The 24,051-nt window shown below is 44.8% G+C and overlaps 2 protein-coding genes across 2 annotated transcripts in view; one reads left to right on the top strand and one right to left on the bottom strand.

Annotated features, from left to right (window-relative positions):
- DNAI1 (dynein axonemal intermediate chain 1) overlaps positions 1–20,594 on the top strand; it is a 251,702-nt gene extending 231,108 nt beyond the window's left edge. Inside the window, exons 19-20 of the mRNA XM_003761769.4 lie at positions 544–729; positions 20,239–20,594. Of these exons, the coding sequence (XP_003761817.1) occupies positions 544–729; positions 20,239–20,331 (279 nt within the window). The 3' untranslated portion in view covers positions 20,332–20,594. The remainder of the gene's footprint in view (positions 1–543; positions 730–20,238) is intronic.
- A 981-nt stretch (positions 20,595–21,575) lies between these two features.
- LOC116420459 (translation initiation factor IF-2-like) lies at positions 21,576–23,873 on the bottom strand. The gene is made up of 2 exons (XM_031945436.1): positions 23,384–23,873; positions 21,576–21,752 (listed from the first exon to the last, which is right to left on the bottom strand). Exons 1-2 carry the CDS (start codon positions 23,723–23,725, stop codon positions 21,576–21,578), a joined length of 519 nt encoding a protein of 172 aa, XP_031801296.1. The 5' UTR covers positions 23,726–23,873.
- Positions 23,874–24,051: the final 178 nt, after the last annotated feature.

Here is a 24,051-nt window from a genome sequence, read left to right as displayed (position 1 = left end):
ACCAAATAAAGATGTTGTGTTGATTTTATTTTAGTTTTTTTTTCTCATCTAAGTTCAAAGACTCCTTGAAATCTATCCAGAGACCTCTTGGAGGCCTGTGAGCTTCAAGCTAAGAAGCCCTAATCAAATGGATTTAGATCTTTTTAGTGTTTACTACATGGCAATAGCAGCCTCTGATGGGCAGTCCCTCCATCAGGACTTTGCCCAAATGAATTACTCTGGGTTTAAAAGAAAATTTATATGGAGGCCAATTCTAATCCTGGATAGGGCACTAATTTTCTGTGTGATCATAAAACAAATCATTTTGTCTAGGCCGCAGTTTAGAAAAAAGAGGGGCTTGGATGAAATGAATTCTAAGGCCCCCTGACAATGTTCTGTGAAACAGATCCTTGCTGTTCATGGTCCTGTCACCCAAAGCACCCCTTGCCTGAGCCACACCTTTATTTACATACCAGTTACTATTACCTCATGATTCTGATGGTTGATCTGGTTTGTTGGTTTTTTATTGTCAAAAACACATCTTTCAATGTTTCCTCCTTCCAGGCCCACGTGTTCGACCTGGTCATCAATAAATATGAGTCAATCTGCAACCAGCCAGTAGTGGCAAAGAAGAAAAATAAGATCACCCATGTGCAATTCAATGCTATCCACCCTATCATTATTGTCGGGGATGATCGTGGTCAGATTACGTCCCTCAAACTCTCACCCAATCTGCGCAAGATGCCCAAGGTAGGCACATTGACCTAGACTGTAAACTCCTTCACCAGGAGAGAAACCAGCTGGGCTCCAGAAAATGCGAAACATTTGGGAAACAGGCAGGGGTTTCTGGAGAAAATTCTGAGAGAACTGGGTTAGTCTCAACAGCTTCTGGATATTTACTTCAGTCAATCATAGACCATCCTAGGCAAGTGGAACTAGACAGTGATCCCCAAGGGAGTTCTCTGGGGAGAGATGGTGAGAAGGCCCGAGAGAGAGAGAGGCAGGGAGAGACAGAGAGAGAGAGAGAGAGAGAGAAACAGAGACACAGAGAGAGACAGAGAGAGAAAAAAAGACAAAGTCAAAGGCAGAGAGACAGAGAGAGATACAAGAGAGAGCCAGAAACAAGTCAGAAGCAGAGAGACAAAGTCAGGTAGAGAGACAGAGAAACAAAGACAGAGACAGAGAGACAGAAGGAGGGGAGGGAGGGAAGGAAGAAGGAGAAAGCCCATATTTAATACTATATGAAAAAATGAGTGCATTATAATTTATACATATCACAAATCTGAAAATCAACCATTTTCAGGAATGGTTCATGTATAGATAGCCCGTTCTTCCTTCTTTTCTTCCTTCCTTTCTTTCAAAAGAAAGTTTTCCTTATCTGGGGCTAGAGGGAGAAATAACTTTGGAAACAAAAGTAAAAACATTGCTTAGGAGGCAGAGGAACGTGATATGTTTGGGAGCCAAGGGAAGTTTTGAGGGGCTGTCAAGGGAACACCCATAGTTAGCACAGTTCGGGAGACAGGAAGAGGATTACAGGAATTAAGCAAGGAAGTTCATGAGGACCAAGAGGTGGATAGCCAAATTTTGCTCCACCATGGAGAGGAAGTACAGGAGATTAGCAATGGGAAGAACAATCGGGGGTAGCCTGCACTTGGACTCATGGATACTCTTTATGCCACAAATTTTCACCCATGGAGATACATAGCTTCTCACTATTTGACCATGGACACTTTGAGAAACAGATCACCCATATGCTCTCTGGCCAGGGTGATGAAGGGGAAAGAACACTGAGCTGCCCTTGACTGAATCAGGAGAAAGTAGAAGATTTGAGAGGAAGAGATGGTGTCCTTGGTTTGTGACATCTTGGTTTTGGACGATTTATGGGACGCCAGTAGGAGATGTCTGATAGAGATTCTAATTTGTGATTCTAGGAAGAGATGGAGGCTAGAGGAAATTTGGGTATATCTACTTAGAGGTAGAGGAATAGATAAGATTTCCATGGCAGAAAGGATTGATCCATTATCTTTTGCTGACTTTGGGAAGGTGAGGTCAGAGGCAAAGTGGGATATGGGTTTTTCTCAGCATTGGGAAGCTGGATGTGGAAAGAGAAGTAAAATCAGCCATGAGAATAATGGCTTTCCCTCACTAACACTGCATGTCTCCTCTGCTCTGTTGAGTCTTCTCCCTCTATTCAGGTCACTTTAGCTATAATATTGTTAGGACTTGCCCAGAGTCCAGAGTCTACCCCAGTCATAGTGCACAGGGCAGATCCCAGCCCAGAACCAGCTCCAAGTGTGCAACCCAGCCCAGCCCAGAATCCAGAGTCCATCCCAGGCCAGGTAAACCCAGCTCAAAGGGTTATTCCGTTTCCAGGGTAAGCTCCTGATGAGCTTGGGCTGAGTTATAGGCTGGGTGGGCCTGACTGAGATGCAGACAAAGGAAAGGATTGGTTGATTCAGTGCTCCCACAAAGCAATATCCAGGGCCACTGAGCTGATACCAAGGCCTTTCTCTTTCAATCCAGTTTCATAGAGAATTTCAGAGCTGTGAGATTAAAAATAGGGACTGCTATCTATGTACTGCACAAGACACAACAGCCTGCCCTGCAACTAGGCTTCCTAAGATCCCAAGGGTCCAGAATCACAGATCCTGTATGGCTGAGATTATTTTGTAAAAATTACCTGCGCAGGGTCCCATAGCCAGTTAGTGACAAGGCCCTGACTCCAACCCAGATCTTCAGAATCCAAATCCATTGTTCTTTCTCCTAGCACATACTACCAGGACACCCAAGCATTCAGGACCCTGAGTATCACTTAACAGGTGAACTGACTTTCCAGAGAATAGAAACTAGGGCTGGTGCCATGAGTGGGGCCCAGTCAGGAACAGGGTCCTATCTAACCAAGAACAGAAATTACAGGATTAATAAAGAGAGCAGGATGGTCTTCTACTGTGCTTGCTCCCTCAGTCTCATATCCTCACCCTACCTCCCAGTGTCCCAGCTGCCTGGGGTACTTATACTTATTAATATGGGGTGCACGTTTCCATGGATGGCTGTTCTTGCCAACTTAGTAATAATGGCCAAAATAGAGACAATGGGCCCAAGATGGAGAATCAGCGGCTGGCCTGTAATTACTGCTAATGCCATCGTTGGGGTGGCTATAAATACCACAGAATAAAGGAGGCATGAAAGAGAGGGGGTTTAATTGGCTAAACGTGCCATAGTAAGCAGGAGCAGTGTATATAGCCCAGCTTTGAGCTCTGGGCCTTGTTTCAGGAGTTAGTTGTACTTGGAGATGAATCTTGTAGCTGATAAAATATGTTCTTAATTAATTTGCACTGAGTTTTAGGAGGCTGTGAAAATGTGTCTGCCTGAGAAATCCTGTTTCCGTTGCCGCTTAATGAGGGCGCGTTCCTGGCGGCTGGGCTAACTCTCCTGGGGATGCAGAGAGGAATGCATTTGGTCTTGCTAAAGCAAGGGGGGAGCCCTAACTAGGGGACATAGCCATCAATGGGACCAGAGACCTCCTGGAGCCCAGGCCTGGCATAATGGCTTCCCATCAAGTGAACAGAGAACAGTTCCCAATCTTATATACTTGAAAGGATCTGGCTGAGCCAGGAGGAGATTGCAAAATGGCAAATCCAGTGAAGCAGCATGTCTTCCCCCAAAATGGACCTACAAATATACCCAAAGGAAGGAAATGATTAGTAGGTCCCAAAGATCTGAGCTAGAGGCACTGGCTCACATGACCAGAACTGGGAAAGCAAGGCCATTGAGCTGTGAAAGCAGAGAGGCAGCCACAGCTACCTTAACCCTAAAGACAGCATCAGCCTTTCTTTTGGGATTGCCTGTGGGCAGCTTATATAAGGAGATAGAGCCCAGGCTCTCCAGGGTGTTTCTATACTGGTGTTCATGGTTTCGTTTTATAGGGAATTATGTAAGAAGAGAGGAGAGCAAGAAAGCTCCACACATGAGGATATTATGGTGCTGGGGAACCTAGTTTCTTCTATTCCCAAGCATTCCATGTGTCTCCAAGAAAGTATCATGCTTGAGGTGCTGAAAGCCGCCTGCAGTCCTAAACCCCAGTCCTATACAAAAAAGTTGGGCAAAAGTGACTGTCACAAAGGTCAAAGACAGCTGAATCCTTGACAGTACCTTCTGAGCTCTCGGACCTGCCTTTGTCAGGGACAAAGGGACCCTTGTGATCAATGGTGACCCTTACCCCTAAAGAAAGAGCTTAGGAAATGAAAGTTGGCTTTTTGGAAAGCAATTGGTCTATTTCCTAGAATTTGCTTTGCCATATCTGAAATGATCCTTTTCTTCCTGAAAGGGTTTCCTCCTGAGCACTTAAAAAGCAGCCCAAAACGTGGCTGACCACAACAAGTTTCTGGAGGGTCAGCACCTTCTCAGAAAGGACCTTATCCTTGGCCTATGGATTTTCCAAGCTCCGGTCTTTGCTGAATGTTTTCCCTTGCTCAGGATGCCAGCTTCCTTTTTATCATTCAGAACTGACTTGGTTCTCTGGCTTCAGTCCTATGAATTCCAATCATTGACTATATATGCCTCCCCCTTCTTCCACCATCGCCACTGTAACTTAGCACCTGGTCTTAGTACCCACGCTTTTTTTTCCCCTCTCCTTATTCTTGACACCACACACTCCAGGCCAAAACGTTTTTTTTTTTTTGGAATGACAGAGGAAGAATAACATACATAAATAGCAAGAATGAAATTGCAGGCAGTTGAAAATGGGATGGAAGGGAGAGAGAAGCCCTGTTCAGTACAGATTGGGCATTATCCAGACTTATAAAACTTTTCTATAGTTAAAGTTCTCTGGGCCTTGCTTGGTCCCATAATTCCCCATGAATGGAGCCCACCATCCTGAACTCAGAATCACTCCCACCAGATTTGAAGATTTAGGATTCCTATACCTAGTTGCTTTGAACCAAAATGGCTCAGTGGTTCATAATTCCAGACTGACTTTCAGCCAATCAGGAAATTTCATGTTTTTAGCTAGGATTTTGATGCCTCTCTTCCATACTTCCTTAAATCATTAGCTAATTTCTTTCTCATGAGCAAAGAGAAGTAGAAAATAATTCAAAAGATATTAGTTGCTCCCACTACCTAGAAAAAAAAAAGAATTATTCACTACAACACCAAGTTTACCCCCAAAGTTCTTTAGATAACCCCTTTTTCTTCCCAACCAAGAACAGGGGATATGGCTATCTAATATCTAGATGGGTCTGCTGTGGCAAATCTAGGCATTCAGCTTCTATGGGGTGATTAAGAATAGCTCACATTTCCTTTTTGAAATTTTTGTAGATAACTTTTATTTTTATATCATTTTCATTTCCAAATATAGCTCTCTTTCCTCCCCTACTCACTGAGCCATCCCTTGTAACAAAGAATAAAAAAGAGGGGGGGAAAGCAGTTCAGCAAAAAACAACCAATATATCAACAGTATCTGAGAGAAAAATTTCCACACTCATAACCCTCCACTTCTGTAAAGAAGGAGGAAAATATGTTTTGTCAACCCTTCTCCAGGACTAAGCTTTAGATAACTTAATTACAAAGCGTTCAGATTGTTTTTTGTTCTTTCATTTGCATCATTATTGTGTATATTGTTTTCTTAGATGGCATCTTATCAGTTCATTACTCCTCCCTGCTTTTCTGAATTTTTCATATTCTTTATCACAGCATACTATTCCGCTATATTAATGTATCACAATTTGTTTAATCCTTCTCCAATGACTTTATTTTTTCACCATTGTTTGATACAAAAAAAAAAATTGTTCTTGATTCTAAGGCATTGGATGGTTCCCAGAGCATTTCCCCCACAACAACCCAATGAGATAGGCAGTGTCAGCATAAGAAAATGGAGGCTGTAGTGAGACAACCTGTTCCAGGTCAGATGTTTAAGTAGTGTGTAGACCCTTGTCTCCCAACTCCAAACCCAGCAGGCTCCCTACACACCACATTGTCTGCCAATGTAATAAACTGAAGTGATTGATTATAAAGGGCAGAATAGGGAAAAGAGAAGGTTCCATTGCATCAGTACCTCACACCTGAGGGAGGACAGGGCAGAGGCCAAGGATTTTCATAGGATTGAAGCCCTAGAAAGGACCTTAGGGACTTTTGAATCCAACCCCCCTCATTTTAAAGTGGAGCCCAAAGAACTTAGATGACTTGGTCTACAGACATAGTTGTAGTAAATGTCCAAATCAAGATTCAAACCCACTTCCTCTGATTACAAGTACAATGTTCAGGGAAAATGATGAAGTGTCTAGGCCAGTGAAAACCAGCAACTTGGGATGTCAAAACCTTGATCAAAGCCCTGAGTCTCAGACAAAGTTACAGTCAGAAACATTCTCTTCTCGGATCCCTAACCCAAGGCCAGATCACGCTGCCCACCTATCCTAATGAGGCTACTAGAGGGCTAGCTTCTGAAGGACTTTCTCAGGAAGTCCTACACATCTCCTGGGGGCATTAGGCAGTGGGGAGAAAGCAGAGAAAATGTGTACTCCAAGAGCTGCTGCTAATATCCATTCATTCAGTTGCACAAATATTTACTGAGCATGTACTTTGCACACGGCCCTGAACTTGATTTCTAGTTTAGGCTGAGGAAAAGAAAGGACAAAAATGGGAGGGGTCATCCCGGAGATTCCTGTTATTTGTGGTTACTGAATATTCCCCCTTTGGCCATTCACATCGACTTCTGGGAGAGAAAGCAGAAGGCAGGTTATGTCTGACTATAGGCAGAGAAGAATTAGAGATTTATCCCAGGCCAATCCTGGCACGGATCCAGCCTGGCTCCTTTCTGTCTTCCCTGGGGGAGGGGACCTCTAGGTTTCTGAGAGTGTGGGGAATTGGCTAAGTGAGTATCTGAGTAGGTGGGAAGCTAGGAAACTGAATATCTGGGAGCTGGGTGTATGGAGGCTTCTTTTATTACATATTCTTTTAAAACACTATCCATTGGTTCTTCTCCTTATTACCCCTACCTCCTGGGATAGGGGGAAGGAGCAGGAGCTCAGGTGGGCTTAGAGATGGACTTTCCTTCCCTAAAAAAAAAAAGGCAATAGGAGCAAAGATCCCATTTTCCATCTTCTGCACTAGGGCAAAGACCAGGAGAAAAAAGAACTGGTCAGCTTTAGGCTAAAAGGAATGTGAAAGAGAAAGCACCATACAGGGTGGGAAGGAGGAGGAAAGCTAAGGAAACCTGGGCTTGTCTCTACAGCTCCAGTAAGGGAGAAAAGGGAATAAGAATTCTTTGTTCTCTGTATCTCCAGAGAGATGGTTTGGCTATAGAACCAGAAAGAGCTGCCCAGAAAGTTGCCTGATGGGAAGGAAGGAGCTCAATTAAAACCACCCACCCAAGATGGCATGGCCTTGCTTGGGTTATCTCACTGCAAGGTCAGGGTCTGGCTAGGAACTGGAAGTGGCCTTCAAGCTCTGAGGCAAGCCCCATGGCTTGGGCTGGGTCACTGTGGCTGAGAGTGGGCATTTTTGGTAAATAGGTCATCCTATGGTGGCCAAAAGCCAACATGCTGTCAGTCTTTAACGGGGCCAGCCAGCAGGCCAGTGCCAGCCACTCCTGAGGTACAGATCAGTAACTAGCAAGTTCCACACCTCGGACAACTGAGAGCAGGAAGAGGGGAATGGGATCAATTTCCCTGAGGAAAACAAATGTCCTTGGGTCTCCATGAGATTTCTAAGCTGCTGGGAATGAGTTGGGGTTTGATGTGGAAGTGCCCGCATAGGGGTGTGACATGCAAAAAGGGAAGGGCTTTTTGGCTTGGGATAGTGTTTTCAGCATCCCCTAAATTTCCAGTACTGATACAGAGCCCTTGTTTCCCTGCCGAGTTTCAGTTCCTCCCACAGAGGGTGGGACTTGGGTTCAGAATCCTTTCTCTGGGTGTCGGCTCAGATTCTACCTTGATGTTCTAGTTTCTAAGATTTGAGTTTGTTGTTTCCATTTGTACCATTACCTCCACTTGTGATGAGTGGAAGTGGTAAAGCCCATTCTCTCTTTCTCTGACAGGCCAGAAAATCATGACCCATGGCCTCTATTCTCAACTCCACCAAATGAGCTAATATTTATGAAGTGCTTAGCACAGTGCTGGCATGTGTCAGTAGGCACTTAGTAAATAATTGTTTGCTTCCTTTACTTCCTTCTCTCTCTTCTTTCCTTGCTTCCTTTCCTTCCTCTCTTCATCTCTCCCTTCCTTCCTTCTTCCCTTAGTCCCTTCCTTTCTCCCTCCTTTCCCTCCTTCCTTCTTTCCTCCCTTATTCCTTTCTTCCTTCTTTCTTTCTTCCTCTTATCCTTCCATTTCTTGTTTCTTTCCTTTTCCCGGGTCAAAACCAAACTTGCCAATAAAGACCACCTACTGAGCTATAAAAAAGGCACTTGACTTAAAAAAAATATTCAATAGACACAAGCCATTTCCCCTTCAAAAAATACCCCAAGGAACAAAAAGGAAGTTTCCATAAAGGCCAAGTTTCAGGTTTCTCTGGGCCCTAATGAAATCTGACCAGAAATGTTCTGGATGACCTAGATGCTTAACTTTGAATATGTTTGGCTCCTTCTATCCCAGAATATGATGCCAGGTCCTGAATGGCAAAGGGGTAGGACTAAGATTTCAGATAGACTTAGAGGGACAGTCATTTGAGGAGCAGAGTGGAGAAAACTAGAAAGTATGATGATTTTCCTTGTGCAGCATGATAAATGTAGAAATATGTATAGAAGAACTGCACATTTTATTGCATTACCTGCTGTCTAGGGGAAGGGGATAAGGAGATGGGAGGGAGAAAAATTTGAAACACAAGGTTTTGCAAGAGTGTATGTTGAAAAATATCTTTGCATGTTGTAAAATATCTTTGCATGTTTTATTTTCAAAATAAAAAGCTATTATTCAGGGGGGGAAAGAAAGTATTTGAGCCAAAAGGGTAGAGAGCTGATCTGTACTAATCAGCTAAGAGAAGAAAGAGTCCAAAATTACTGAAGACCCAAGCAGCTCCAGAGTTTAGGAAGTCAGGCCGCAGGAATAATAGTCAGCTTAAATGATCTCCAAGTCCTCTTTCAACTTGAAATTCATCTCAAACACAAGATAGAGGAGCAAATCTCAGAGATTCAATGCGGAAAATCTGGGGAAGAGGGAAAGTCAGAATCTGGAAAGGAGATCTATGGGTAATAGGCTCAAAGGACAGTGATAAAAGTAGAGCCTGATTCTAACCTGAAGATTCCCAAACCAAGGGCCCACCATATAAGCTCCGTGCTCAAGGCCTGAGCTGCTTTCAGTGTAAACAAGTTTGGACAGAGGTGCTTTGGCTGGCCCATATGCTTGGCACAGAATAGAGTTGGCTCATTTCATAGGTTAAGACAAGTGGAAATGCCTGGCTGGCAGAGGGAGAATAAGGAGCCAGGCAGCTCCTGACACCACGGCCTGGTTTCTTTCCCTGATCATTCTGTTTTTGGCCTAGGCCAACAAATCCAGACTTTAGCTTGGCACTAGGCTTTGCTCTTTGCCCAGACACCCAGGCTTTGCCCCCTGGCATCCTTGCTCTCAGGTGGACAAGCAGCACTTTGTCTCTTCCTTGATTCTCATCCTAGCTTTTGGTCCTGCCACATGGCATCCTCTCCTGCCATTTGCCAGCTTGCAACCAACCTCCTTTTTGATCCTAAAATAGCAGGTTCTTTTTGACCTTCCTGTTTAGGTTCCTTTCCCTCTTAGCTTCCTGGTTACTGACTTCTTCTGGCTCTCGGCTCACTGGCAGATAAAGGGATAAATATCCTAGGTTCCCCTTCCTGTGTCAAGTTCCCTGCCACCCATGCCTTGTCTCTTTCTCAGCTTTCAGCACATTTCCTAGGATCCTAAGATTTTAAGCTAGATAGGGTCTCTGAAATCATCCAGATTCTCCCTTCATTTCAGAGAAGACCCATGATTAATTTGCATAAGAAACTCTCTTTCCCAATACAGATTGGGCCCTGTACTACAATTGATAAGTCAGAGAGAGTTGCCTGGGGAACGGAAAGATTAAGTTACTTGCCTATGGTTTACAGCATGTGTCAGAGTTAGGATTTGAAGCTGACTTGAGAAAATAGGTTCCAAGAAATGGTGAGTTTTCCATGGTCAAGCATATATTAAGTTCATCAAAGTGGAATAGTGAAAATTGTTCAAAGACTACCCACCCCCAGCAGAGAAGGGACATACCCTGAGGTGCAGACTGGAACTTTTTTGAGAGAACCAGTATGAATTTGTTTTGATCATTTTTATTTTTAAATTTTTTTAAATGGAGAGGGAAGCAAGAGACAAAATAAATGTTGAAAATAAAATTGAAAAAAAATATTTTAAAGGAAAAAAGTGCTAGATCTGCATTCAAGACCTGAGGCATGGTTACAAAACCCTGGTTCTGGCACTTATATGATCCAGAATCAAATCACTGAGCCTGTTTCCTTATCTGTAAAATAGAAATAATAAAGTTATGTTACTTACTTCATAAGGCTGTTGTAATGAAAGTATTTTGTGAATTTATGTACATTATAGAAATCTGAACTAGCATTAAGCAGGAGAACTTAGATTTGAATAAAGATCCTCTGACTTTGTCAGAGGCAGCAAGATAGTGCAGCTAAAAGACTGTTGGCCCTAGAGTCAGGAAGATTCATCTTCCGAGTTCAAATCTGGCCTCCAATACTTACAGATGTGTGACTCTGGGCAAGTAATTTAATTTTTCCTCAGTTTCTTCATCTGGAAAAGGAAATGGCAAATGACTCCAGCATCTCTGTCAAGAAAACCTCAAAAAGGGTCACAAGGAATCAAACACAACTAAATAACTGAACCAAGTCCATGCTGTGACCATTATACCATACTTTCTCTCACTGATAGGTGCAACATGATCTTTTTATTCCCAAAGTAGTTCCAATTTCAAGAAAACTGCTGTTAATGAGGCCTTGTAAAAGTCATATCCTTTATCAGATCATGTACTTCCATTTCTGGTTCAAAAAAAAAAAAAATACAGTGCAAGTACCTATCAACTCAGAATCAGCACTATGCAACAGGATTTCCCAGGCAATAAACTGAAATTCAGGGGCAAACTGAGCTCCATAGTTAGTTACATGTACTTTTGCCCCCAGGGACCCATCCTGCATACAGCCTAGTTCCATTTGGCTCTGGGTCACATTAGCTAAAAGGCAAGTTAACAATCTCTGCCCCTCATTGGTCTCCCATGGACTGACTATACCTCATAGTCCCAAGCCCAGATGGTAAGGGATTAATGCCAGGACAGACATGGGCACAGGAAGAATTGATGCCAGGGGAGGGGGAGGATTATGTCAGGGCGGGGGTGGCTGTCAGTACAGGCTATGCCAGGAGGTGGGGCAGAGGGCCCAGCTACCCCAGGTGGCATCTGGGGAAAGGAAGTAACGGCAGTAGAGCTGGGGAAGTGCCAGTTATTCCCAGCACGGGGCAAGGAAATAAGCCAGTGGCATGCAGGGCCAGGGCAGGTGCCAGGGCAATCAGCGGGTACAGGTGGCACAGGGATGTGGGGGTGGCTGGGCCAGACCAACATTCCCATAGACTCTGAGTGGGGCCTGAGTTCTGCTTGACAGGTTTGGACACAGATAACAAGGTCTCTGTTTTATAAGGACAGACAGACAAATGAATAAACACAGAATGATTCCCCAGGTAAGAAAAGAAACAGCTGGTCATGCAGGTTCAAAGCTGGTCTAACAGACCTTGTATGCAGGCAAAAAAAGGTCTGAAATACATCATAATGGAGCAACTGAAAGCCACTCCTCCTCAGAGGCCCTCCGCCTTCTTCCTTCTCCTCCACCTTGTCCCTTTCCCCTACAATCATTCAGTGATCTAAATGACTTGAGTCTCTCTTTCCCCGACCAGGATGGAGTACTCAGGGACATCGATTTAGAGCTAAAAGGAACTTTGAGAGCCATTTCATCCAACTACCAGAGACATTAAACACTTACCCCTGGGTCACATCTTAGGTGGCAAACTCAGGATTCAAACTCGGATATATTATCTCCAATCTAGCACATTTTCCCATGGTACCATGTTGTTTTATAAGGCAGAAGGGTTAGAAAAAAGGAAGTAGATTTTTGGTTGCCAGGTTGAGGAGGTGGAAGACAACTTGAGCCAAAGCTCAAGATGGCATGTACAGCCTCCTGTCCTCCCTGTGCCTTCTATCATCAAGATTAAAGGGAGGCCAAGGGGGCTAGGTAGCCCACTATCGAGACCAAAATGAGTTCTCCACTCTGTTCCATTTTCTCATCATCTCATAAGTCTAAATCACATCTCCTCCAAAAGAGAATAAACATCTGCTCCTTCTTTGCCTTTCCCACAGCCAAAGGGCTTCCCATGAAGATAAGAAACACAGTGACTATACAAATCTCCCCTTTCTCTCCAAATAAAACATATTTACACTAAGGTCTGGAGCCCTAAATGTGGGATTCATTTTATTTTCCTCAACAAATTTTGTGTTCCAATCATTTGGACAAGCCCTCTACCCAGATCCACAATATTTCAGAGTTGGAAGAGACTTATGGGAGCATCTTCTCCAACTCCCAGTTAAATGAGGATCCTCTCTCCCTCCCTACCTCAACATATCCTACAAGTGGACACCCAACCTTTGTTTGATCATCTCAAGTGAAATGAAAACTCTTCACCCCTAAGGTGACCCATTCCATTTGGGGACAGTTCAAATTACTAGGAAGTGTTTCTTTATACAAAGCTTAATCTATTTCTTTTGTCATTCCATGTTCTATACTTCAGCACCATACAGAATTGAGTTTTGCTTCCTCTTCTAGGTAACAACCTTTCAAATAATTATATACCTATCTGCACTAATTTTTCCTCCCCAGGTTGAACATTCCCAGTTCCTTCAACCAGCCCAGCATGGCAAGATCTCAAAGGCCTTCATTCTCCTGATTACTTTTCCCTGGGCACTCTGTAGCTTATCAGTGTCCTTCTTAAAGCCAGAGTTGAAACTAAGATTTGCAACTAGTCTGATAAGCATCTGTTACCTCCCTGGTCCTAGCTTCCATGACTCTTAATCTCCCAATTGTGCCTTAAACTTTCTTAGTTCCATAATTATACTAATCTCTTTCCTTATGCCTTGGATACCCTTCTTCCTGCTCTGAATTCTTAAAATCTTAATGCAAATATCATATCCTCCAGGAAGCCTTTCTACCTTTTTCCCAAATGACACCAATCTTCTACCTCACCTCTCACATAGACATCTCTCTCATATACATATCTCAGACATTTACCATGTAATATTATGGCTTATAATTATGTGTTTGGTGTTACCTCTTTATCAGTTGTAGATTCCAAGGATCTGGATTCTAGATCTGCAGAACTAAATCTAAATTCTGTAGATTCTAGAGTGTGAGTTTCATGAAAGAAAGGATTGGGATCTTATCTAAATTTTGTAGTTCAATGTTCTACAAACAATAAATAGATGTTTGATGAACATTTGCTGAATGAAAAATGAATGACTGAATGAGTGACTTGCCAAGTGGTTTGCCTTCTGTAGCATAAGAGGAAGGGAATATTGTATTCTGGGGCATAAAAAAGTTGGTGGTCTGGGAGTAGCTAGATTGTGGTGCAATAGATTGAGCACCAGCCCTGAAGTCAGGAGGACCTGAGTTTAAATCTGGTGTCACTTAACACTTCCTAGCTATGTGATCCTAGGCAAGTCACTTAACCTCAATTGCCTCAGGGAAAAAAAAAAGTTGGTGTTCTGATTTCTACTTGAAATTCTGACATTTATTAAATGTGAGTTATTGCACCTCTCTGGGCATCAATTTCCACATCTGCAAATTAATTTTAATAATAATCATGCTTAATAATGCTTGTATTACCTGTCTCATAAAGTGCTTTATTTTAAAAAAAAGAAAAATAAGAAAAACATGTAAATATGAAATGTTAACAGTAATAATAGAGGAATCTGTAGGTGGGGCATAGGTTACAAATGTCCAATTCCATGAACCCATGGCCAGCTCAGTTCTTGGCACCTCTTGGATTCCTTTTATCAGCATCACTATGACCACTTGTGAATCTGGAATAGTCCCTTAAGCTCTATACAATATTCCAAAAAGAAACTGCATTTTTTGTTGAGTAAACAGTCTGGTATGAAGAATGATTACAAGTTACCAAGGATCTAGAATTTGGGGGCTCTTTAGTTACAATTTAAAAAGAAGGGGACTGGGATACTGAGAGATCTTTAAATCCTATCACTTGAAGAGCAGTTGAAGGAACTGAAGGTGATTCAGAGGAAGAAGAAACTTAGTGGGATGTGACATCCATTTTCAAATAGAGGAAAAGCACGGAAACCATGTTAAATTTGTAATTGGGGGATCTCGCCCCTACTGTGTGACCTCTATCTTTCAGATATGGACAAAACTAGAAAAGCACTGAAGGCTGTTCCAATTTAGAAATTTGGTTATTTTGTGATTTAGACTCTGAAGAACTCAAAATCATTTAGTCCAACTCTTGTTATTACGAAAATACAAAAATAGCAGTCATGTAGAGCCTGGCTTCTTAAACTGTGGGCATTGCAAAACTATGATTTATTATCATAAATGTCTGAATTATATACCTAGTTTACATACCTACATACCGGGGTTATATAAAATTTTCTCAGGTGAAAGGGAATCACAAGTGGAAAAAGGTTAAGAAGACCTACTCTAGAACAACCCTCTCCTTTTACAGGTGAGGAAACTGAGGCTCTGTGAGGTTAAGAGACTTAATTGAGGTCACACAAATGGTAAGAGGCAGAACTGGTACTTGAATTCAAGTCCTCTGTCTTAAGGTTCAGCATTCCAGTGTTGCCCTTGATCCCAAATCCAGTGTTCTTTCTACTGAAGCTAAATAATACTGAATACTTAATATTGAAGTTTGATTCTGTGCCAGAGGCATTGGTATTTCTTGGGATTAAAAATGTATGTATTAAAAGGAAGGTTAAAAAGTGTTTTTCATTGCTCACCACTTTGCCCTTCCACGTCTGATACCTCCTGAGGCTTCTTTTAAAAAAGCTCTCTGTGGAAGCTGAATATATGTTTTCTTCTCTCGCAATATTTCTCTGTACCTAGTAAAAGTGCACAGAAGCCTTCTACCAATCAGATTACTGTTTGTTGTTGTCTTGTATTAGAGTTGGCAGTGATAGTGATGACTACTTGGAGGAGTGAAGAAACTTTCTCCCACAGAAACATCTCAAACAATCAACAAGCATTTTTGAAATACTTATTATTACTTGAAGAACTTGTACGCAAAGTTAACACAAGTAGGATAAGAAACAGAGCAATCAAATGAAGAAAAGGGTAGTGCACTTGCTCCAGAAGCAGAGGTTCAAATACTACCTCTGATTCTTAATAGCTTAATATCTTTGTTACTCTGAACAATTTACTTCACCAGTACTACTACCCTGCCTCAGTCTTCTCATCTGCAAAAAGGGAGAGAGTTGGATAAGTTGACCCCTGAGATCCCTTTCAGCTCTATAATCTCTGATCAACTATGATCTCTGATAAAGGTCTGACAGTCAAGATTAGAGAACTGACACATGAATAAGACTAAAAGCCTAAGATAAATGGTCAAAACATAGAAACATACAGTTCTCAAAAAGATTAATTCCAAATTGCTAACAACCATATGAAAGAATGTTCTTAATCACTAATAAGAGAAACAAATTTAAATATGTGATTTCACCTCATATCCAGCAAATTATCAAAGATGGGAAGAGTCAGTGTGGGAAGGGTTGGAGGAAAGACAGGCATACTCACATTTCTGGTGAAGCTGTGATTTGCTTTGACCATTTTGGAGATCAATTTGGAATTTTGCTAAGAAAATGACCAAAATCTCTATACTCTTTGACTACAAAGTCTCACTGTTAGACATATATCCCAAGAAGGACAAAAATTTAAATTTTAAAAAAGATAGATCTTCTGTATGCCAAAATATCGATAAGAGCATGTTCCATTGTAGTAAAGAACTGGAAATAAATTAGATATGCATCAGTTAGGTTAAAAAAAAAAATAAGGTGTGCATGAAGGTAATAGAAGGTAACAGAATTCTGTGATATAAGAAACAGTGACTATGCCAAAACACAGAGAATCATGGAAAGCTTTAGATGAACTGATGAAAAGTAAAATAATTAGAAACAAGAAAACAGTATAGACAGTGATTTCAACAGTGTAAATGAAAACAACAGAACAAATGAAACTGAATGACATGAAATTAAAATGACTAATCCTAGCCCTCAGAAAAGAACTATGAGAATGTGTCTCTCTTTTCTGCAAGGGTGGGGTACTGCAGGTATGGAAAACTACATTTAATGTCAGACTTGGTTGATGTATTGATTAGTTTTGCCTAACTGGCTTCCGCCTCCCTTCATTCTTTTATTCTTTGTAATAAGGGATAGCTCTTCAGGAGGGGGAAGAGTATACTGAGAAATATAAGTGACACAAAAATAAATATGTCAATATTTTTAAGTAAAGCAACCAACCAATATTCCTCTCTTATCCTCTCTCTTACGTCCTCAGTGTATTCTAAGATACAACAGGAGTTGCTCCAGAGATGACTAGTAAAGTTGGCCTTTTAAAGTTCCTCTACTTGACACTTTGTTGACAGTTATCAAAGTACTTTGTTCTCTGATAGTAAAACTAGAAACACAATTACCAGGTCTCCCAGACCTTTTAAAAGGAACTTCCAAAAATATCTCTCTTGTAGAATTGCTATAAAAACAGCTACAGAGCAGTAGTGCTGTCATAGGATGTGACTTTTATGTGGTACATCCCTAGAAATTTCTAAACTTAGGGAATAACAAAAGTAAGCATTTATTAAGCACGATTATGTATCAAACTCTATGCTAAGCACTTTATAAATATTAACATATTTGATCTTCAACAAAATTTTTTCTAGTACTCTTCCTATTTTACACTTACACAAAGAAAGTGAGGCAAATAAATTTGTCTTGTCCAGGGTCACTAACAAGTGTCTGAAGTTGGATTTGAACTCAGATCTTCCTGACTCCAGCCAGGCACTAAAATCTTTTAAATATCCATTCATTATGTGGAGGCAGCTAGGTAGTGCAGTGGATAGAGTGATGGGCCAGAAGTCAAGAAGACCTACAGGCAAACTCAGCCCCAGACACTTACTAGTAGTATGACCTTGGACAAGTCAGTTAGCCTGAATTTATCTTGGAGGCAGGTAGATTGCTCAGTGGATCATGTGCTGGGCCTGGATTCAGGAACATATCTGAGTCAAATCCAGCCTTGGATGCTCACTAGCTGTGTGAGTCTGGGCAAGTCCCTCAACCTCTGTCTACCTTAATCCACGGGAGAAAGGCCAAACCATTCCAACATCTTTGCCAAGAAACCCCCATGGCCAGTAGGATCCACAGGTTCACCAAGACTGACAAGAAAAACAATTCATTATATAGCTTCTTGCAAGGAACATAATATCCATATCAAATGGCAAAAATCACATTATCTTAGAATTAGGAGAAGACCTTAGTCCATAACCCAATCTGCACCTCTCCACACACAAGAATCCCTTCCATGAGAACCAATGGAGGAGGGGGAAAAAGCAGTGCTGGAATGTAAAAACATCTGCCGAATGAGGGGTGGGCCTAGCCCGATCGATCTCTGAGGTCTCTTACAATGCTGAAGCCTTATGATGCTCAGCGCAACTCCCAGCTCTGCTACTTACTTGGATAACTCACTTAACTTTCTGAGCCACAGTTTGTAAACTAGGGATAATAAAATTTTCACTCTCCAAGCCAACGACTCCACTGACTTCTCAAGCTCATTGTAAGAATCAAATGAACTGATGATCCTAAAAGGCTCTGTATTTATAAGGGATATGTAAGTTAGCATATAAATGACTATTTCAGGATTGTTTTTTCCCACAAATAGGAAAATGTCTGCAGCTTTCTGGACAAAACCAACCAAAAAAAGAGAGACGTGATTTTCTTATGAAATTATTGGTACAAAACCCTTGACAGATAATCATCCAAGTTCTGTTTAAAATCACCATTCTCGTTGGAGATTCCTCATGAATCTTCCGCTGAAAATAGCTGTAATTATTAAATGGTTCTTCCTCACACTGAGCCCAAATCTTCCTCCCTGTGACTTCCATCTGCTAATTCTAGTTTTGCCTTTCCATATGACAGCCTTTTCAAGTATGTGAAACTATCACATTCTCTATATTTTCTACAGACTAAACATCTCATGCCACTTGATAGGTATATGGAGCAGAGAAAGGTAGGAATTATCTTGACCTCTACCCTGGAGCTAGATGAGAACATCTTCTAACACTTGGATATAACAATGCTTAATTCAAGAGCTTCAACCTCTAAGGGTAGAATTATAGACCAGAAGGGCAGTAAGAGGAAAACCTCAGATACTTTCTAGCTTTGTGACCCTGGGCAAGTTACCTAACCCTGATTACTTCAGTTTTCCCCATCTGTAATATGAGCTGAAGAAGGAAATGGCAAACTACTCCAATATCTTTTCCAAAAAACCTGGATAGAGTCACCAGGAGCTGGACACAACTAAACAATAGCCAACAAATAGCCAACAATAGCTATATCACTCCCAGAATTCTCCATATTTCAGGCCCTCTGCCACACATTTCCTGGAATGGCCCTATTTATTTGTAAACAGGTATATCTTTCTATCTCTGGCACCTACCATAATATCTTACACGTCATAAATGCTTGTTGATACTATTGTAAAAATGAATCATTATGTGATCCCATTGGGCCCTCCATCCCTGGTCAGGCTTTAAGGAAGGATCCAAGAAGCCCATCTTCCCCCACCCACCATCTCTTGACCAACAACACCTGGTTTTCTTCAAGACTCCAGCTTCAGAGGAAGATATGCATCAGCCCAAGGACAAAATAATAAACCACAGAGCTAAGACTCTAATACACTCCTGCCTCCAAGTCTAGTGCTTTGTCCATCATACCAGCCACTCTGACCTCTCCACCTCCGTGGCATGGGAGGCTGGCCTACCTCCCCTGTCCCACTTGTCTTGCCTTCCTCTCTTTGCAGTAAAGTATCTCTAGCCATCCTATCTCTGGCAAGAACAGGAGTTCCTTTCTCATGGGAGAGGGATTCGGTCCAGACTCCACTCATCCCTGGGGATTCTTCTGAGGAAAAAAGGCATCTCCAAGTGGGAAAAAAAGTAAGAAACCATCTAGTCTAGTCAGGAAGACCCTCTACAGCATATTCAGCTGAGGGGATCTCTGGTCTGAAGGTATCTAATCAGGCATGTTTTTACAGGACTCTCCTCTTCCTGTTTCCCAAAATGATTGGATTCTCTTTAGTTCCAGGTTATTCACAGTCCAGGGATGAGGTCTATCCCCCAGGCTGTCCCTGAAACAAGTCGTGTCTTAATAATACTCTCTTCTTCCCAGTGACACACTTGGGTTCCTATACCCTAACCATTTAGTCTCTGGCAAAGGGGCCAGGAATGCTCTTTAGCTATTAACACCTTTTTCCATAAACCTCAGTGGTTTAATAGTAGAACTCAGCAGTCACTTGGTGGTCCTTTCATGTTAGGTCTCAGTAAACTGTCCAAATGCCCTCAGTGTGATTTCCTGTAGGCCTTGTTTAGGAGCCATTCAGCTTCTCAATCTTGGGAGTCAAAAGAATGGGACTCAAGTCCTGGTTCTGACCCAAACTCTGTAAAGCTGAGCAAATCACAACTCAAGTCCCAGTTTTCTCATCTGTAAAATCACAAGGGTGATATGAGAAAGGTGCTTTGTAAACTTAGAAGAACTATAGAAATGTGGGTTACTGATTTTTATCCTCCCAGGAGACAAGCCACGTCAGTGGGCTGTGATGTCCTCTTCCTAAGGAAGCTACTTGGTGGAGAAGTAACTCAGACTTCCTTTCTCTGTCTTCCCTGGGCTGCTTCCAAAGGGATGTTTTTATTTTCTGTCTGAGGAAGAGTAATTGTGTACTCAAAATCCCCAAAATGTTAATCCTCCATTCTTAAAAACTACCTCTTCAGTCATTTAGCAGAAGCTGTAACTGTCACTCCTGCCCCATTTTTCCCACACATAGGCTACCTCAGTACAGATGGAAAAAATGAAGGAATGAATGACTGTCTCAAGCCATCCTTGTGGCCTCAGTTTCGGGGGCTCAACTTAGATGGAGAAGCAAGAGGAAACAGAGAATCCAGATGTCTTTTTTCACTTCCCCTTTCTTAGCCATCCCCTCACCTCTTCACCTCTCTGTGTGATTTATTACAGGAGAAGAAGGGACAGGAGGTGAAGAAAGGCCCAGCAGTAGAGATTGCCAAACTGGACAAACTGTTGAACCTCGTAAAGGAAGTGAAGACCTGATCGAATCTGTCCCCAAACAGCAGCACCCCCATCTCCTGACCTAACCTCCAGATAACCTCCTCAATTTTATCCCCTAAGTATATTTTAGTCTCAAATATTAAGGCTTGCATTTCCCAACTCCACAACCATGCTCGCAATGTCAGTGGTCTCATTCTACTGAAGGAACAAGAGATCCTTGCAGATTTAATTACCCCCTCCCACATAGAAATACAAAAGATGACTCTCAACACCTTCCTAGACAAATAAACAAGTCTCAGAATTCACCTACCTAGTTTCAGGGCTCTTTGCCCTTCCCAGACAAAACAGTGTAAGAGACAGCTGAACCACAATGCAGTTTATTATTCAGTAAAAAACAGCAGTGGAACCCTGGGAGAGGGCACAGATGCACCAGCCTGGGTTACTGCAATGGCTTTGCCCAGGCTGGTCTGCCCACCCACTCATGATCTTGTCTGGGGTGGGATGTCACAATTCCCCTGCCCCTTGAACCCTACTGCCAAGAGCTTCTGAGAGGCTCCACCAGCTTCAGAACCCAGAACTAATTCTCAAGAGCTTCCATTCTCCCCAGTAGGGAATAACCTGGCTTCTGTCCCACCCATTCCCAAGGGGCCAGCTCTGTCTGGTCTGGCCAGCTCCTGCTCCAGAGGGCAGATGGCCTCACCCCAGTCCCCTCCATTTCTCCCACCTTTCATAGAAGACAGGCTCACTCAGGCCCCAACCCTGGAAGCATCAGCCCCATGAGGGGAACAGACATGGGAGAAGGGAAGTAGAAGGTGTCCTTGGTCTCCCAGAGGCCAGTCCATGGCTCATGGGAGGCACAGTGAGTGAAGAGGGAGGTCCCTCCTCTCCCCTTGTCCTTCTAGGTCCATGGGATCCTTCTTCCATGGGGACTTGGCAGTCGGGGCTGGTTAGGTGATCCCAGGATGTCAGATGTCAGGGCTGCAGTAGATGGCTGCCCTCGTGCCTAGGCTGAGACTGCTGAAGTTGTTGGGACTGCTGAGATTGCTGGGACTGCTGGGGCTGCTGGGGCTGCTGAGATTGCTGGGGGTGCTGGGGCGTGGGCAACTTCTCAGCACCAGCACACACTGGGTGCACCCGGCAGGCCCGGCACACAATGGTACAGAGCAGCAGAAGCAAGAGGGCAGCAATACCATTGAAGGAGATGGCGATGATGGCCCCAGTGGAGAGTCCCGCCCCCATCGCAGGACAGGGCTTCCCTTCACCCCCCACATGCCACCATGGGCAGTTCAACCCCTGGGCCCCAGCCCATCCCTGGGGGATTTGGAAGGAAAGACAGAGGCACTGAGAAGAGGGCTCGAGGCAACCGGAACCCAGGTATCCAGGAAGCAGAGAAGTGCGGTCCCACGATGGAGGTCCCACTCACTGCTCCTGCCCTGCTGAGAAGCTTTCACCTCGGCTTGGGTCTGGAGGCAGAATAGAAATCTTATTAGCCAAGGAGACCCGTGGACTGGGATTGGGGTGAGGAATGTTTCCCCTGTAAGACTCAGAAGTCCCCGTCCTTCTTTCTGCCACAGTGGGGGAAGTATATATACCCTCTGAGGAGAACAACATGGAAGGATATACTTTTGCCTGAAAAAGACCCTTTTCTCAGCTAAGTTTCCAAAGTACAGGACAGAGGTCTTCAGTTCTGTTACTATGGGATCTTGTGCAAAGTTATTTCTCCTATATGGACCACAATTTCATCCTTTATCAAGTGAGGTGGGACCAGATGATCTGTTCTTTCTAGATATGAATCTTAAAAGTTCTATCATAATTTTTTTTTTGGAAAGTTGAGAAGCAAATTTGGAAATTAATAATTCAAAACTGAGTGTTGAAACGGGGTTATCTGACCTTCATCGCTGCTTCTCCAGCATCCAGCATCCATCTTCAGGGCTATGGGGAACCCAGCCCTAACTTAGACCAGGGGTTCCCTGAAAGCAAAAAGCTTGTTCCTGCATCAGACCAGGGACAGACCACAGAGTCCAGAGTTTGGGCCCCTCTATCTGTCTCCTATCTTAGCCCACTCATGGTGCTGAGGCTACAAGTAGGCCATAGAAGCAGGCAACTGATAATAGAAGTGATTCTATTTCTGGGATAAAGGACTATAATCAATTTTCCCATCCTGAGGTCCTCCCTATCTTGCTGGGCTACCACCGGTTTCCCTTCCTTTCCCTTCCCCCAGCTTTAGTAATCCAGGCCACTGAATTGGGGGATGGGGGTAGGGGAGTGGTATTCCTGCCAAGCTTCCCCCAGGGGATGGGTCTCCTTCCCCAGACTTCCAGGGGGAGAAGAATAAGACATCAAAGCGACTGGGCTGAAAATGAGAAAAGCATCTCGCACGGACACCTAAGGTGTATTAACAGGGGAGAACGAAAGTCAGAGATTTACACCTTCCTTCCAGGACCCTCTCCTCCAGAGTTCCCAACACTCCTACTTCAGTTTGGGGGGCCTGGGAGGGGAAATAGGAAAAGAAAGTCTTCCCCAAAGAGCAGGCTCCTCATACCTGTGCCCGGTGCCGTCCGGGCACACAGCCGAACTCGGGGGCAGGGAAGCGGGGGCCAGAGGAGGGCAGCTCCCGGGAATGAAAGAGGGAAAAGCACCGGCCTCAGAGAGCCCGAGGCCAGGGGCTGTATGGGATCTCTGGCCTGGGGCCCCGGGGGCACGGAGGGGAGGGCAGACGGGCACTTGTTCTCCCAGGGGGTCGCTGCCCGCCCCTCGCCCCCACCCCCTTCTACTTCCTTTTCTCCTCGCCCACTCCCGACCCCGAGGGCCCTTCCTCTGTCACGGTGGGGACGGCGGTGGGGGCTCGGGCCCGGTGACACAGCTCGGGATGGATCCCCTCCCCCCGCGGGGGGGAATGAGACCTGCAGACGCCCGTGCGGCGGGTGCTCCCTCCGCATGCTCCCCCGGGCTCCGGCCCCGAAGCCTCTGCCCAGGCCGGCGGGAGGCGGCGGGCGCGGGGAGTGCGGGGGACGGCCCACGGCGGGGCGCGCGCAGACCGCGCGGGGAAACTTTGCAGGGGTCAGCGCGGGGAGCGGGCGGGCGGGGCCGGTACCTGGGTCCGGGGATGCGCCGCGGGGGCCGCCGGGCGGCGGCTCGTCCTCCTCCGGCTGCGAGTCCGGGCGCGGCACGCTCCGGGGCCTCCCGGGCCCCCTCCCGCGGAGCCTCCGTCACGCCGCGCCGCCCGGAGCCCGGCGCCGGCCAGCGAGACTGCCGAGGCTCCGGCCGCGGCTGCGGCTCCGGCGGCTGCAAAACAGCAACCAGCCCCGCCCCCAGTTGCCTGGCCCGGCCCGGCCCGGGCGCTGGAGCCGGGTAACAGCCCCCCACGCGCGCGCGCGCGCCGCCGCCGCCGCCGCAGCCTCGCCATTGGCCGGGCCGCACAGGGGGCCGTCCCCATTGGCCGAGCCCAGGGGCGGGAGGCCGCCCCCGAAGCCCCCCGCCCCCCGCCTCCCTACCTGAGCCCCGCCCCCCTCGGCTGGGGTCGGGAGCGCGGCGCTGGGGACCAGGCTCCCGAGGGCGGGGGAGGGATGAAGGATGGAGCGCAGTCAGGAGGGCTCGGGCGTACCTTCCCCGGTTCTGTGCTCCGCTTCGCCTCGGAGGGGCTCTGGGCCCGCACTCCCACAGCGGGAAAAGAGTCTGGGGGATGGGCTTGGACGCGACTTCGCTGTTTCCCCACAGACCTCTCCCTCCTGGAAGCCTCAGCCTCCCACTCACCCACCCACC

Source organism: Sarcophilus harrisii, chromosome 1 (genome assembly GCF_902635505.1).
Source record: "Sarcophilus harrisii chromosome 1, mSarHar1.11, whole genome shotgun sequence".
Taxonomy (NCBI): Eukaryota; Metazoa; Chordata; class Mammalia; order Dasyuromorphia; family Dasyuridae; genus Sarcophilus; species Sarcophilus harrisii.
This window is presented reverse-complemented; position numbering and strand designations above follow the sequence as displayed.